The sequence below is a fragment of the Rhinoderma darwinii genome, chromosome 6 (genome assembly GCF_050947455.1).
Source record: "Rhinoderma darwinii isolate aRhiDar2 chromosome 6, aRhiDar2.hap1, whole genome shotgun sequence".
Taxonomy (NCBI): domain Eukaryota; kingdom Metazoa; phylum Chordata; class Amphibia; order Anura; family Rhinodermatidae; genus Rhinoderma; species Rhinoderma darwinii.
In genome coordinates, this window is record NC_134692.1 from 41,052,023 (window position 1) to 41,069,722 (window position 17,700).

At 37.0% G+C, this 17,700-nt stretch overlaps 1 protein-coding gene across 1 annotated transcript in view; it reads left to right on the top strand.

Moving 5' to 3' along the window:
• Positions 1-16,893, top strand: part of COL6A1 (collagen type VI alpha 1 chain) — a 45,932-nt gene extending 29,039 nt beyond the window's left edge. Inside the window, exons 21-35 of the mRNA XM_075829550.1 lie at positions 3,991-4,053; positions 5,761-5,823; positions 6,748-6,798; positions 7,221-7,256; positions 7,364-7,426; positions 7,866-7,931; positions 8,056-8,091; positions 8,424-8,460; positions 10,753-10,761; positions 11,145-11,278; positions 13,266-13,375; positions 13,611-13,794; positions 13,871-14,045; positions 14,138-14,167; positions 14,374-16,893. Coding sequence (XP_075685665.1) covers positions 3,991-4,053; positions 5,761-5,823; positions 6,748-6,798; positions 7,221-7,256; positions 7,364-7,426; positions 7,866-7,931; positions 8,056-8,091; positions 8,424-8,460; positions 10,753-10,761; positions 11,145-11,278; positions 13,266-13,375; positions 13,611-13,794; positions 13,871-14,045; positions 14,138-14,167; positions 14,374-14,981 — 1,665 coding nt within the window. The 3' untranslated portion in view covers positions 14,982-16,893. The remainder of the gene's footprint in view (positions 1-3,990; positions 4,054-5,760; positions 5,824-6,747; positions 6,799-7,220; positions 7,257-7,363; positions 7,427-7,865; positions 7,932-8,055; positions 8,092-8,423; positions 8,461-10,752; positions 10,762-11,144; positions 11,279-13,265; positions 13,376-13,610; positions 13,795-13,870; positions 14,046-14,137; positions 14,168-14,373) is intronic.
• The last annotated feature ends 807 nt before the right edge of the window (positions 16,894-17,700 follow it).

A 17,700-nucleotide genomic window follows, 5' to 3' on the forward strand; every position in this document is an offset into this window, starting at 1 on the left:
TCCTTATAAATATCAATGTGAAGATTATTTTATATAAACATTGGCAGAAAACATCCCTGAACTTAAAGTTACACAATGAAAAAATGGAAGAGAAATTAAGCAAAAAATTTGTTAGACGTGGTTTCAGACTGTTCTTAGTAAAGAATTGGATAGTTTCCATTATAATAACACAAAGCGTGTGTGTCTCTATCCAAATGGAATTGCAGACATACACTGTTTGTGATTAGTCTGATCCTAAAAGGTAGTGTTAATATCAAAGTGATTCGGCTGAGGTCCAGTTACTCTGCAGTTTTTGCCACTTTAGAACCCTTTTTTATGCTGAACTTATAGAAACAGCTTACAAACTGTATGGTCACTAACTTTTCAACAAACTTTGCATAAATAAAAGTACAAGCCAATATAAAAAAAACATTTGTAATATATCTTATTAGAGAAAAATGCCTTTCCCCACTTATCCTTTCCTCCCTTCCTCCTAACTGTTCGCTCACTCTAAATTTACTGCTTTTTCCATCTCCTCAAGACAAGACAATCAGTTCGCTGCCCCACCACCATGAGTTATTTGTAAAGTTTTAAGTCAATAATAACTGGGATTCATACTATTTTGACAGAGGACTCAATTTGCATACGGTAGGAGAGTGGTTAGCACTATTTTATGGGCACAGTACTGTCAGAATTTTATGGGCACGACTATGTGATTGAATTTATTGTATTTGTGTTACAATGTGATTGGTCACTTCTGTGTGACTCTTTTTACTCTGCCTGGTCATGTATATATGCCCCAGATGAAAAAAACAAAACTATACTTATCCTTGCAGCCACCAATCTAGTTTTCACCAACCAAGAACGGTTTTGTTAAAGTTAGCAAAGTTATGTTGTTTTAGAGCTGAGTTAAAGGTTCTGACTGTAACTAAGTCTCTGTGCAGGAGTCCAGTTATATCAGAAAAGCCTTTGCCAAAGTTTGTTTTTTTGATCCCAGTTTCGATTCCATACTGTTTGCTTCTTTTTTTGATAGCCTCTTTTGCAACATTTGATATCATTCACCATTAGGGCTCAAACAACAATTGTGTATCAAAAAAATGGTTTATACTTCAAAAAACCAACAACCATGTACTGTTTCTTCTCCATTAAAGGAATGGACTCACTAACATGTGTGGATTCACCTATTGGCACAGTAGGCCTGCGGGTATAGGCAGTCCTGGGAGCCCCTTCCAGTGAAGAGAAAATTTGTGCCTGCTAAAGAGAAAATTGACATATGAATAGAATGAGCAGTGCGTACTAAGGGTATGTTCACACGGCAGTGTCCGTAATGGCTGAAATTACGGGGATGTTTTCAGGAGAAAACATCCCCGTAATTTCAGCCGTAACGGCATGTGCAGGCGCTTGAACGCCGCGTCCATTACGGACGTAACTGGAGCTGGTTTTCCATGAAGTCCATGGAAAACGGCTCCATTTACGTCTGAAGAAGTGACAGGACACTTCGTGAACAGACAAACGTCAGCCGATTTCTTTCAATGGGCAGATGTTTGTCAACGCTTTCAAGCCGTAATTTCGTAAAAAGCCCGAATTACGTCCGTAATTTGGCCGTGTGAACATACCCTAATACATTTAGTAAAGGATATTTATTCATATATTAATTAGTTCCTTGAAGATATGTGGGACTGAGAGGAGGACACCAGGGGAAGGACAAGGGAAGGCTAGAAAGTGTGATAGATGTTCCGTAAAGGTCCCTGAAGTAAAATACTCAGGGATTGACACTGGTCTGGCTTCATTTGTTAAAGGGGTTGTCTTCATGATACAACACCTTTAAATAGTGATGATGGAAACTACCACTACCACTAGGAAAAGCTAACAAACTATTTTATGCATTCATTCATTAAAAAAGTTCCAAATAACATACCCTCCAAGTGTCCCTCTTTTGAAGGGACATTCCCTACTTTTGACCCAGGTCCATTTGTCCCCCTTTGCACTGTAAATGTCCCACTTTTTGACCTTTGGAAATAGATGTACATTAATAAATTTACTGCATTGCTACAGAAACTGTCCGGTTCCTAACAGCATATTAGACACCAACTTGTATATTATTTCGTCATTTGATGGAATTTGGGTCCTAAAAATTTCTACACATAGATTCGTTTTATGATTATTCATATGTTTATTAAAATTAAAAACTAAGAGTGTCCCTCTTTGATTGATGCTTTATAAATTTGGAGCACCCTTGCGACAAATTGACCCACCCTCCAAACTAAAAATTGGTGGCCTGATGCTTATGCCAATAACAGAAACCTGCTGGAAAAGAGTTAACACAAGTGTGAACAGAGCCTAATTTGGTATTATTTGCTCCAAAAATATCAATATTGTTCACGCTACACAATACATTAGGCATAGCTCACCTTATTCTGTACACACTTCTCTTCCTTATGCAATCTTATCGATGTTATACATGTACAGTAATATGTAAAGTATTTCATGTACATGTAAAGTATTTCATGTACCAAAAAGCTTTTAATCCGGAATAAATTTGGTGCAACCATTGCAAGTAGTTTTGTTGCACCCTTTAAAATATAGGTATTTAAATTTGTCGTTCATATTGCGCAACAAGTTTTGAAGTTGCATCACTTCCGACATTTTTCTAAAGTTTGATAAACGTGCCACAAGATTTTGTCTTACAAAAGTTAAGCACTTTTAAGTCAGGTAGGAGCTGGTGCAAAATTTGTGTTTGTCATTCATCATGAGTTCTGTAACATTTCATCAAATATGTCACAGACATTAGTGAGATTAGTGACATAGTTTCTACATAGTGCTAGTACTTCCTGCAACAGAATTGGTGCATCTGCCCCAAAATATAAAGTATATAAGAGTTTATGAAAATATTTCTTGGATTTTAGATATGTGAGATAAAGTATATAAGGGGGCAGAGATTTTTTTAGAAACAGTAATGAGTGAAGAATTTTTACTTTATTTTGCACATCGTAAACTATGTGAAAATGGTGTGGACACAAAAATTACTGTCAAAACAATTTTAAATTGGTGACTAGAGCACCGATGACAGGTACTAAGTACACTCTAGGATGCCACACAGTGACAAATGACAGATAAATGTTAGGTTATGTAAATTGGATGGGAAAACAAATGTTACTATTATATTCTAAATGGGAAGACACTAGGTAAAAACTAACATAAAAAAGTACTTGGGTATATAAGTGGATAGGAAACTAAACTGTAGCAACCAGTGCCAGGCAGCTGCTGCCAAGGATAATAAGATCACAGTATGCCTCAAAGGGGTCATAGATGCAAATGATGAGAGCATAGTTCTACCTCTAGACAAATCAGGCCACACGTGGAGTAGTGTGGACAGTTTTGGCCACCAGTGTATAAGAAATACATAGAAGATGTAAGGTTGGTTCAAAGGCTGGCAAGTAATACATAGAATGGGTGGACTGCAGTATCCAGAAAGATGATCAAAATTAAAGTTATTTCTTTTGGAAAAAGACGTCTTAAGGGGAACTAGTCACTAACTATAAATATATCATTTGCATTTTTATTAAAAGTTATGTGTACTAGATTTCTAGAGATGAGTCATTGATCCAGGGATTTATTCTGATGCCGTATTTGGATTTGGGAAGGAATTTCCCCTTTAGATGAGGAATGTGTTTGGTGTGTTGATCCATCCATTTCAAGCAATTATGGTACAACCTTACAAAGAACTTCCATATCTTTCAAGGACACTCATTTTCTGAATTACTCTGTATAATCTATTTTTGCTTTACACTTTTCACTAACTTTGCCCTAGCGATCATGGACTTTTCACCTCTTCGCTATAATGTGCTGCAGTTTAGAGTGTGCTGTCAAACTTTAGATAAGTTAAGAGAATCAGAAGAATTTTCCTTTCCTAATCTTATCAGTCTGACTTGTGGTTTCCCATTTCTCAGAGTTATTTTTCACTCTTACACATTATTCAGTTGCTGACGTTCATGCATTATTGCTTTCTAGGGTGAATCAGGACCAGTAGGAGCAAAAGGATACAGAGGGGATGAAGGACAAAGCGGTCCAGAGGTTTGTATATTATTATTTACATGGGACAACAATAAAATTCATTAAAGATGTGTGACTCTTGTACTGTGACACATCCCAGATGAGCATCAATTGATGTGTAACAGAGCCGTTTTTGATGGCAATCATGAATATAACTTAAATATAACATTTGTCTAGCTTAGTTGGTTATTCACAAGAATATGTATGCTTATTATAAATAAACACCATCCTGCCCTGACCTGGGCACTTCCACCACCCAGAGAATTGACTGTGCAGCAACCTAATGGTTACGCCAGGGACTGCCTATACTATAAGTACTGTGTTCCCGACATATTATATTATTATAGGAGCATGGCCTTTATACTGAGAATATAGTGCAGATTGCATTTTCAGTAATTCAAAAAATATCCATGTGATTAGACCAGTTCTGTTAGTGCCAACAGATGTATCCTGGTATTGCGCTTAAATTATTGCTCTAGATTATTTTTATTTTTACCTCTTACAAGATTTTGATTCAACTATTGATATACTGTATATTCATAAATAAGAATACATCAAAACTACACAAAAAATGCCCCTAATTATAAAGCTATTTTGAGAGATAATTACTCGCGTGCATACAATTGTAAAAGGCATTTCTTTCAGATGATTGGCCTTTTACTTCTAGTTCCACTTTAGCAGTCCTCCAGGTATACATCTCAGATTTTGAGACATTTCAGAAGTCTAGAGAGTCAATAGACATATGAGAAACTCAATGGTGAGCCATCTACTCCGCTTAGTATCTTTGCTCCAGTTTAGACAGACTGTGATGAACTAATATCCTATTCTGAATAATAGTAACACTGTTTAGGAACACTGCAACCATTTTTTAAGATTTTGTTAGTGAACTTATTCTGGCAACAAGATATGAGGTCAGGTACTTACAACCTAACAACTTTTTTAATGGTGTTTTCTTGCAGCTTTTTTTGTATGCATTTTTTATTTCAGCCAGATGTTACATTAAAGTCTATATTAAAATATAACATGCACTACATACAACTGTGTTTTGGTTCGTGCCACTTTTGATGCAATTTTGTGGTCAGTGGAGTTTTCAGGCTTTTTTCCCCCATAGGCTTCTGTATAGGACCTCAAAAATGCCAGAAAAAAAGCATGTACAAAATGACACCAAATGAAAAAGAGCACCAAAAACGCCACTAAAAATGCCATATAAAACGCATGTTACATTTTAATAACGCTAGCGTTTTTAGAAACATTTTTTGAAGCAGTTTAAATTCTGTGTGTGAAGGAGGCCGAATATAAGCAATATACGCAAAAATATGTTGTGACTAGTCCCTAGTGAATTCCCCGCTTGCATTACAATTAATATTATTTCCAACCACAAAATTTTGGAAACTGCATTGTTTTGTGCTCAGAAAAAAGGCAACTCAATTCTGTGGTGTAATGAAAATGACTCTTGATGCCATATGTAGCTGTATATTCCACGCTGTGTCTCCCCATAGTGTGCGGAGCAGGGTGCTCTGATCAGCGCCAGAGTTCTAAGGACAAATGTCCAGAATGCGACTCAATGAGCTGCTCTTGATTCCCGCTGGACTCTCCAGCATGTGTATTAAACTACAATCATTTGCAGCTGTTTCCTGTGTCTCCTCTGTTTCCCATTAGCTATAAATCCTGTTTTTTTGCTTTCTTTTCTTCTTATTTTTGGCTTCATTGTTGATTTTATTGCTTTAGGGGCCTAAAGGACCAAGAGGAGCTAAAGGATTACCTGGAGAGCAAGGAGTGGCAGGCGAGAGGGTGAGAGGAAATGGTTAATTCTGCGAGTGGGAGCTGTGCAGGAGTGTTGAGCTGCTATTATGTTATAGTGTATGTAGTGTAGAGACTTCTCTATACAATGAAAGTGGAAATACTAAATACTATTTTATGGAAAGTGTTAATTTTTATTTATATGTGTCCAATATTATGAAGGGTAAATGGTATATTGTTGAGTTAGCAATCCTTAGAAAATGAGATCGTGTTTCCACTATCACTTAGTGACTTTCAAGTTTACGTATTGTGTTCACTTATATTCTGAGTTGAGTTGGCTGTGGATTGCAAATTAACCTTGACATGCCAAAATCAAAGAGTGTCCCCATGGCTCAAAAAGGAGATATACTGTGTATATAGTGGAAAAGTCGAAAAAGTCAACGAAAATAATAACCATTGCGGTTATGTAATTGACCCAGACCTTTTTTTTTGTCCTAATTACTGATTCACTGTTTTAAAGAAAATGGAAAAACATAATGGAAAAAAACTGGCGTAAATAATAGGAGAAATACATTTGTTGCATCTTCTGCTGTGCATGCGCCAGAGGCGGGTGCCTCTTAATACATTAGCCGCATCTTACACCTGCGGGCTTCATGCTAAGACTGCCATATGAACACCAGCCTTAGTAAATCTGCCCCATAGCCATGTTCTCAGGACTGGATAATTTTAAAATACAAAGATATTACTTCCTGGGTGGGTACACCAACATATAGAAAGCACCAAGTACCAAACCATTCAATCTAACACTTGATTTGGGAAGACATCTAAGAATATCTGTTAATTTTAGGTTGGGTTTTGGTGACCATTAACTTATATAAAATCATGGTCACATATGTGAATATTGCCTGTATGCAGGACATCATCTCTGTTTATGATGTTATTCGATTGTCATATGCTAATATATTTTGTCCTTAGGGCGAAGATGGCCTCCCAGGAAATGGCACTGATGGTTTTCCAGGTTTTCAGGTAAATTTGTTACTCAGGTATAGTTTCCATATCTTTGGGAGGGTCAATAAGGATAAGGCTAAGTTTAGTTTTCAGATGATAATTCACAGGGCCCAATGAGAACCCAATTTTAGGGCATATAACCAGTAGGTAGACTTGAAGTAAGCAATCTTTATGGATAGGCATTATTGGCAAAACTGCCACCTCTTAAAATAAATAGGGCAGCCTTATTATACACACGTTTTAGTGCTTTGCTCTTGCACTTGTAGCAGAACTTTGGACTTTCCAACTTGCAGACAGGAACTTGAAGAAGACACATTTCTTTACATAAGGGTATTGCAAATATGAATCTAAGAGGATTCAAAATAATATAAAATATAATATAATATCAAATTCTAGGAAATTCAAAAGATTTGTTAATAATGATTCTGTATCTTTTCTAGGGATATCCTGGAGCTCGAGGAGGTCGTGGCACAAATGTAAGCTCATGTGTTTAGATGACACACTAAATACATGTTTTATGTATGAAGTTGTGCCAGATAATCAAACCTATAATACTTTAACTCCTATGGTTATCTCCTGGTAGGGAACAAAAGGGTATCCTGGACCTAAAGGAGACGAGGGAGACCCTGGCGAACCTGGTGTGGATGTGAGTAAGACAAAATTATGACTCTGAAGTGGTATCTGTTTTGGAATTTTACTAGGATTATGATGTTAAACTTAATAAACGAAACATCACTCCTCTATTCCTATGTAGTTGAGCTAATTATACTGTAATAATAACTATTCTGCCTATTAAGTATAACAGAAAGTATACTAATTAGAAAGATTAATATCTCTGTCACTGGCATCTCGGTGTTAAGATTGAGTTTCAGTCTTCTTTCATTCCATTTTTTGTACCATCTTGGTCGTGCCTCTTTTCCTTCCTTTTCCGCTGTTCCCTCCTTATTCCATCCACAGTATACCCTCTATCTGGAGCCCTTGCCAGTCTGTGCTGAATTTTATTCCTGTGCTAATTCCTAATATGTATGATAATGTAAAAGTAAATTGGAAGGTCAATATGAAAATGTTATTTATTTTTATTACAGAATACTGTACCAGGGGACGTAGGGCTCAAAGGAGGAAAAGGCTACAGGGGCCAAGAAGGACCATCGGTAACTAGCATTGCAAAATCCATATCCTGACAGATGTCAGCCTGTACACTTGATGTTCCAGTGAATATTTTTTGTGTCAGTGCTTTTCAAAGTTGCCTTTGATATTAACTTCCTTTCCTTGTAGGGACCGCCTGGACCTCCAGGACCACCAGGCCCAGATGTAAGTTATGGTTTATTATTTTATTCTTGCTGGCTTGGCTCTCCATTTCTATATTTTTTATCTACATTTTACTAAGTGATGGTTGTGGTAACCAAACTGCCTGTAACTTACAACAGCCACTCTCGCTTGGCATACATACTTTGCTGTGCCAGTTCCTGGCATTAGGAGATTCCATACAAAAATGGTAAGACATATGAAACATATATTCCAAGTGACTCATGCTGCATCTAAATTAAAAACCTGGAAGCTATAAAGAGTTAGATATTTTTACTGGATGTCTGCTTTATGCATTTACTTACAGTTTAAACTTCATTTTAATGTTATATCCACAGGAGTGTGAAATTCTGGACATTATCATGAAAATGTGTTGTAAGTATTAAATGTTCTTTAAGTATATGTGGAATCCCCCAAAAACAATATATGAATAATTATTCTTCTAAAAATTATGGTTCTGAGCAAATCCTGAAATTGTAATCCAACAAGCGTTATGTCTTCCAAAGCAATGATATATACTAATTGTAGGCGGGTTATTGTCTAAATGATAAGTATGAGTGGAGCTGCCATGTGGTTTGACATGGAATAAGAAATAGTTCCAAAAGTAGTAATTGAGTTTTGAGTAATAAAAGTTATTTATACTGAGTGTTGTTTAGTTAGGACTTTATAGCCTCCAGCAGAAAAAGAAAAATCGAATGTATTATCTCAAAAAAACTGAGATAAAAATTTGCATTAAAAACTGCATAAAAACTGCGTGTGTGATCCTGGCCTAATTTAAAAAAAAAACATAGAGGAATATGCAAGTCTTCTGAGCAATACTAAAGCTAACTTCCTTATAAGTCCATATAAGTCTGAGCCAGAGAAGAGTCCAGGCTGTGGATATTGTGGATATTTATTCAATGACATAATCAGTCAAAATGCTTACTTGGCATGTGATTGGTTAAAAAGCTGCACATGTCAACTATACTGAGTACTTTTCTCTGGCTAGGAAACCTGTATGCTTAATTTGCAGATACACTTAAAGTGTATAGAAACTTTTATAAAACTTTTGACATGTCATAGTGACATCAGAAGTTTTGATCAGTGGTTATTAAACTAGTTAGAATAGCGATGCATCGACCTTAAAGTGTAAGTAAACCATTTTAAAACTTTTGACATGTCACAGTGACATGTCAGAAGTTTGGATCAATGAGGGTCCGAGCACTGAGACCCCCCACCGATCACTGAAAAGAAACGGCAGAAGCGCTCAAATGAGCGCTGTGCCGCTTCGTCTTTGATCGGCTTTCCTCAGCGCCTATCTGAGACATTCTGCAGCTTCGTTTTTAGAGATCGGTGGTTGTCTCAGTGCTTGGACGCTCACTGATCAAAACTTCTGACACGTCACTATGACATGTCAAAAGTTTTAAAATTGTTTACTTACACTTTAAGGCGATGCATCGCTATTCTAACTAGTTTAATAACTTGATTAATTCACAATAGTATCATCAAGTACTGAAACTGGAATAGAGATGCATAGACCTTATATTTATCTAGCGATTTTAATAAAAAGCAAGGAGTATTGCACATATCACTACTGATGAATGAGCACGCATGGAAAACTAATGCTATGTAGCTAATGAAATGAACAGCATTAATGCAATAACTTACTTAGGATATTCTATTAAGATTGTATAATAATAATAATAATAAAAGTGAAGTTTTAATAAGTTGTGTTGGTTGGTAAACTTTAGTTGCAAAGCAAATAGAAATGATTCAGAAAAGTCTCTTAACCCACTAACAGGGCTCCATAAATATAAAAAATATCTGAGCTCCAAACCCACATATTCCAACTTGTAAAAAAAAGAACAGTCTTCTTCAAGTTCCCACAGTTGCCACTGTCATTGCAAAGCAATCTTGTAGAGTTTTGTTTTGTTATAAAGTAGCATATACTATTTATTTCACCGAAATAGTATAGTACTGTAACCATTGCTTTATGTACTTATGTACCCAAGTTACAACAATGACTTACTGGTCATGCCATATAATATTCTGCATTGCATGATGGGTCTTAGCCAGTTTTATTGCTTAAGACCATTTTTATCCAAGCAAGTCAAAGTGACCCTCTGGTTTCCAGAAATTTATATTGATAAGGATCAGAGAGCGAAAGCTCCACCGATTGCTAGGCCCCAAGATCTCTTTCACGTGCTGTCCTCTTTGGCTTTTAACTCTGAAATATCCAGGCCATAAAGTTGAGTTACTTATCAAAAGTTTGTTAAAACCAGGGATCACGCTTAACTAGGCAACCTGCCAGTATGCCAAATGAAAAAAAAAAAACAACTAATCATTATTTGGAGTTGTCAGAAAAATATTGTCATAACCTCTAAACTATACGAAGGTTTCAGGATGATAGAGAAGTCTTCATCAAAATTAAATTGGGCATATTTAGTTGAAAAAGACATGTATAGGATTCAATGACATCACATAATGTTTCTCAGATGTCTGTTCTTACTCTCTGATGTTTGTGAACTGTCTTTTAAAGTGCAAAGAGTCCTGCTCCTTATGTAGTTGTTCTCACTTCATGTCTCTATGATAGCAGGCCTGTTTATTATCATCTGGCTCTTTGATGTTGAAGTTGTTTATGACAAGCTGCTTCTCATTGTCTTTTAACTTTATTTCTTTCCTTCGCAGCTTGTTGTGGTAAGTATGCATTGATGTCTGAGATTCTACACCTATATTTCATTTTTGTCTCCTAAGCCCAACCATATGTGTTTTTTCCCCATATTCCCAAATGTAGGCATTGTACACTTTTCATACTAACATCCCAAAATTCTGCTTACCTTACATATGCATGATCTATCCTTCTGACTGACTATATAAGCTACCCTGCTCCTTTCTTATTTATTGTCATTGTACATGATACATTTCTCACATTTCGTCTTGTGGGATATACTATTCCTGTTCTTTCCTTATGTACGGACTTCACATCCGATGGCGGATGCATGTAGCTGTAAATTGCCGTCCATCATCCACAGTTTAGAGTTTTGGTAATGTTAACTTTGCTCTCCAAACATCTTCTGCAGAGTGCACTTGTGGTCCCATCGATGTCCTATTCGTTGTCGACAGTTCTGAGAGTATTGGAAACTCTAATTTCCAGATAGCCAAGGAATTTATTATAAAGGTCATTGATCGACTGAGCAGAGATGAACATGTCAAGGTTAGATAATACAAAACTTTGGCTTAAGTTAAACCTTATTTATTAAAGGATTTGTATTGGGAAACTTTATATATTAAAGGATTTGTCTGGGATTAGAAAAAAAGGTCTCCTTTTTTTTCTCCCCCAGAAATAGCACCACTCTTGCCCATGGGCTATGTCAGATATTGCAGCTCATCCTAACTCAGTTAAAGGCTGCAATATCAGACACTACACATAGATAAGTGTGGTGCTGTTTCTAGGGGAAAAAAATGCCTTGGAAAACTCTTTTCATTTTCGCCGAAAGGAACAATTTAGCACACAATTTATTATTGTGTGATAGTTTTCCTTTCTACTTTAAAGTAACAATTACATCCCATAATGTTTCCTTACACTCTTTATATTTCTCTCAATATTTATCTGCAATATAACTTTACCATACTCACAATATTTGTATAGTTTCCTTATTTATCCAGATGATAGATAAGTACTGGACTCTCATATCTGCATACCTTAACTATCTATTACCATGTAAAAAAGTTGATTGTTGCCCATGCATTTTATACACTCGCTCCAACATGCGTTGACTTAATGGGGTTTGCCCATCAGGAACATTAATGGCATATCCACAGAACATGCCATAAATGTCAGATAAATGCGAGTCCCACCTCTGGGACCTGCACCTATCCCTAGAACGGGCCCCTAAACCCCGTTCTGCTTTCATGGTTCCCGCTGCCACTTGTAATTTCCGACCATGTAATCAGAAAACATCGTAGCTTGCTGAGCTGCGCTGTTTCTGTAACTCCTATACAAGTGAATGGCAGTTACGGAAACAGTGTACCTCAGCGAGCTACGCTGTTTTCTGATTACATGGTCGGAAATTACAAGTGGCAGCGGGAAGCGTGAAAGGCAGAACAGGTTTTAGGGGGCCCGTTCTAGAGGTAGCTGCGGATTCCAGAGGTGGGACCCGCATTTATCTGACATTTGTGGCGTATCCTGTGGATATGCCATAAATGTTCCTGATGGGCAAACCCCATTAAGGGAGGTACGGTGGTATTCTTTAAGATTGCTGTCTTGCAGTGCTGGTGCTATGGCTGCTTCAAACTTTTTTGGGGAGTTTTTCTAGAGCTTTCAAATTGGAATCACTGTGGAAAATGACAGGTTTCTTGTAAAAGTGTTTATGTTCCTTGTACATTTGCTTTATCTACCTGTGTAATTAACAGGAAAAGTATTTCCATGCTCTCACTATAATATACTAGACTAGCAAAGTTTCCATGTTTTCACTATTACCTAATTTACAGTCATTCAGTACATTTTATGTGTTCATTGTGTGCTGTTTCTATAACACTATAGAAAGTTCAGTGTAATTCACCCCATTTTAGTACACTATACTGTTTCTGTTGTTGCGGTTACACATGCATCGCCTATGAATCCACTGAATAGAAATAAAAGAGAAACATGCTTAAAGACTATGTAAACCTTTGAACACTTTTTCATGAACTTAGATGTGATCAATAACAGGTGGATCCTGCAAGTCACCAAAGCCATCAGTCCCGCTGACATTATAGATTCGGGTTTGAGCACAAGATACAGCTGCTCTTTATACAGGATACAAAGCAGCTGTATCTCAAAAAGTTAAATTTTGTAAAATAAAAAACAATTATAAAGTTGTTTGAAATATCATGATACATTGTTTTATTTAAATAAAAAAGTGTTCATATGTTTACACAGCCTTTAACGAAGGGTGAGGGCCCCCGAAACTTTGTGGTGTGCCCTGATCCTAATGTGGTAAGGACTGCCGAGGTGAGATTGCCTCCTAGCCAGCTCTGTATGTAATAATGCACATCCATGGAATAATGCAGTGAATGTACAAGTCTGTATTGGACATAATAATTGAAGAATACAAACAAATAAAGCAGTTGAAAATTGAAATATTCATGTGTCTCTTTTATTTCTATTGACTTTCCATAACTAATAGTGTTCTTTTTCACTTTTTTTTGTCTGATTACAGTTTAACACTGGGGAATCTCGAGTTGGAGTGGTACAGTACAGTCATGGAAATACTCAGGAATCCGTAGCCATGGGGGATCCCAACATCAATACCATTGGCCAACTGAAGGAGTGAGTGAGAGTATAAAAAAAAAATCTAAATAGTCAGCATGCAGCCATGAAAGTACAAATACAAATTTATTTTCAATTTACTACACTGTATACTGCAGTTGTACAAAGCGACACTTTACACCCTGCACCTCCATAGTAAAACTCAGCTTTTTTTTTTTACTTGCAATGGAAACAGAATGGTGAGGGACATTTACTCATATTTGCTGCATTTGAACATTGTTTTTTTTTCCTTTAGGGCAATTAAGAACTTACGATGGATAGCAGGAGGCACGTGGACAGGGGAGGCACTTGCTTTTACAAAAGATAACCTACTAAAACGGTTTGCATCTGATAAGCGAGTGGCCCTAGTGTTGACAGATGGTCACTCTGATATACTGAGAGACAAAACACCACTTAATACCCTATGTGATGTTACTCCGGTAAGACGCTAGATGTGTTCTTCTTAGTTCCCACCCTGTATCTTGGCACCTTATTCACAACCTGTATATTCAACAGGTGGTTTCTCTGGGAGTAGGGGACATCTTCAAGTCTCCTCCCAACCCTGACCAATTGGGAGAAATTGCTTGCGGAGGATCAACATATTCAAAGGGTCTTTCTTTACAAAGAACAAGCTATACGGAGTTGCTGGAAGATGGTTTCCTGCAGAACGTTACTGCTCATATCTGCAAAGGTGAGACAAACACACAAAACAGCATGACATTTCTCAGAAACTATTCCTAAAAGATTTATCTATTTGCTAAAACTTATTTATTTCGCTTACAGAAAAGAAGTGTCCAGATTACACTTGTGCCAGTAAGTATCTTAATATTTATAGTTCGATCTACAGGTTTACGAATACAAGGTGCACATTTTTAACATTCAGATCTGCTTTTCTATTGTTAAATGTATACCAGCATCTACAAACTGTGTTCCCTGATAGGCTGATATGGGTCTGTCTGACCATCTGACCCAGTTCCATGATCAAGCCCTGATAAATAATTTCCTTCCTTTTTCTATAGTCAAATTCGAGGTTCCTGCTGACATCACTCTACTCGTGGATAGTTCCACCAGTGTTGGAAGCCGAAATTTTGAGATGAGTAAAGGCTTTGTGCGGCGTCTGGCCCAACGTTTCCTGAATGCAGAGAGTCCTGCATTTGACTCTGTGCGTCTTTCAGTGGTGCAGTACAGTGGACAAAATGAACAACAAGTCGAAGTTCAGTTCCTTTCCAACTACACAGAGGTTGTGAGTGCAATAGATAGTATGAAGTTCATTAATGGCGGGACAGATGTGGGAGCAGCCATTCGTGCTATGACAGATCTCTTCCGTGAAGATGCAGCACCTGGAGCAAGCAAGAAGCTGCTGTTGTTCTCAGATGGCAATACCCAAGCTGAGGACACCCTTCTAAAGGCTGTGCAAGATGCCCGGGCTGCAGGAATTGAGATCTCTGTTTTGTCAGTAGGAAGTCGCCCCCATGAGGATAATCTACGAGTACTGCTAACTGGCGCTCCTGCAGATTCTAAAGCTTCCTTCAGTGACAGGAACCTGTTCCGAGTCTCTGATTACTCCTCTCTACTTCGAGGTGTCTTCTATAAGACCGTGAGCCGTAGGGTATCTCTGAAAGCTTAGTAAATTTATAGCCCGACTCTTCCTGACATGATGGGCCTTGGTTGCCACTCGGCCATATGCACTGTGATCTAAGATAACAATGAATGGGTACAACTTTACATTCTAGATTGTAATCCTTCCCTGACTATCACGGACCCTCATACCTTTTATAGAGAATTCAAATCATTGGAGCAGATACATTTAATTTTATTGCCACTTTCAAATTGTTCTCAACATTTTTGATTTATCTTGCACCATAGATATGAAATGAAACACCCACAAATTTTGACCCCAGAAAAATGGAATCTCAGGTGCTAAAATTGAATAATAATATTAATATTCAAATATTAATGACATTTTGAAAGTGTTAATTTCCATTCTAATCTTTTAAAAGGTATGAGAGGGATGCAAAGAGTGTTATATGTGTAAATAAATCTTCACACGTATGTGTACCGTAAATGTACACACCAAGGCTTGCTTCACACGGGCTGTAATACGGACACATTTTAGAATCAGTATTACGGCTTCAACACACAAACCCCCACAGTTCTACCAAACCAAACTTAGAACACTAAAGCATTCCATGGTGATCTAAGTTTGGCTCAGTAGAACTGCATAGGTGAATTTGTTGCAGCCGTAATATGGATATTAAAATGTGGACGTATTATGGAAATCTGAAATTGGCCATAAATACAGTTTCTGCAGATTAAGCAGAACTTGACCCCAACCATAAAAATATCAGAATAGGGTTAGTCTTTACAAATATAATAATACAATCTAATGTTTTTTTTTTTTAAATACTTTTAGAAAGTCAATGATAAATCACTATTCTACTTAAAAGGATTTTTCCGGCGTTGCCTATTAAATCACCTCTTTATGACAAGATTAAGACATTGGGAACATTGCAAGTTTTAATACTATTTTAAATACATAGGACCACTATATACTCTTTTTTTTATGTGCCACAAGAGTGCCTTAAAACAGAAGGAAAGGAGCAATACTGTAAAAATGTATCTGTCACCTATACACGAGACCACTTTGTGAGCTAATAAGAATATGGGATCATATGTAAAACTTGAGACACTTTATGGTTTATGCTATGTGACTAATTCCTAAGGCTGCATTCCTTGGACCATTGCCATCTCTGTGTATAGATGACCATGATCCATTTTAATGTTTAGACCATGTAGGTGATAAAACCGTTAAATAAAGTATTGGACAGTTATGGAGATGAACAGCAATAATAATACTCTATATAATTTAGCGGTAGTGGAAGCACTTTATTTGACAGAAAAAATATATTGCTAAAACTCTGTATAACACAAAATATTTGGGCCGCCCAATCATCCTGTACAATTTATAGTACAAATGTCCTCACAATTGCCAAAGGTGTCATTGGGCCCTTCAGGCATCACGGCCTAGGTATGACTGCAAATGCTGCATCCCATTTCGTTTTGCCCCTGCGCTCATCACAATGTTGTCTTTGGGTTAGAAGAAACTCATACGTTATGTAAAAATCATATGACAGTATCATATTGACAGGATAAAAAAAGGTGAAATGTAAGTTGAATAAGCCAAAGTATTTTTTAAATGTTTTCTTAATTTTACTTTTGCAAAAACAAGCAGAGCAAAATAACAGGGACCATAATGTCTTATTTTCAACCTAACAGGGAATTACAGTAACCAATTTGGTCTCAGTGCAGTCTTAAATGTAATCCTGAGTCTGATACAATCACCCTGAAAGTGAAGGGTTAAAATATTTTCTTCATATTGGTGCTATATTCAGGGAAATGAAGAACATGACATCTCATGACCATTATTCTGTTGGTTGTGCACTTGCTGTGGGGTTATTGAGCTGCACTGTGTTATTACAAGACCCCTGTATGTTTCAGTCTCTGTTCGCGGTGGTCTCGGAATAAAGGGTTTTCAACCATTGTGTCTAAGTTGTGAGTTATTGGATATTATTGGGTATGCACATATGTAGCTAATGAATAAATTCTTGCATATTTTGTATTATTAAATACCCGCATGCAGCTTACAGTACCTAGAATTATTTCTAGGTACAGCCAGGGATGTAACCATTGTCGGACTGGCAGGCTTTCAGCCAACCCGAGGAATGAATTCTGGGGTCTACTGTCAAACGATACAAGTCTTCTTTCGATTACATCCTGAGGTGTCATTATTGTGTACACAGGACATATCATTAATATATTTCATAAATCATTTGTGAATCAACACAAGAATTTTTCTTAGCCGCTAGTGATGAGCTGCATAGAGTTGTGTCCTGTTGGCCTGACACAATAATCTCACAGAAATATCCACCGATACTCTAGGGTGAGCCAAGATTTGCTTATTGATGGTACTCCCGGTTTATTTTTAATATGTATTTTTCTTCGAATGTATCTGCCTATACTCCATGCACTGGAGCACAATTTCAGACACTCTCCTGTATGGGTGGAACTAAAGCAATTCATCGTTATCCTTGTGGTTCAAAAATAAAAATGGCAGACCTATAGTGAGTCCAGACAGATGTACAGGCAAAGGTAAAAGAGAAGAAAGGGCTATTGATGTATAAGTACATATAAGTACAAAACAAAAAAATTAATAGAATATTAAAAAACTTCTAACCTGTTACTTGCTGCATATTTCCAAGTTTATTTTTTCTTATGGAAAATGTAATAAAGGTAATAAAATTGACGAAGTCATGAGACATTCCCATTTACTGCTACAGCATCTATCT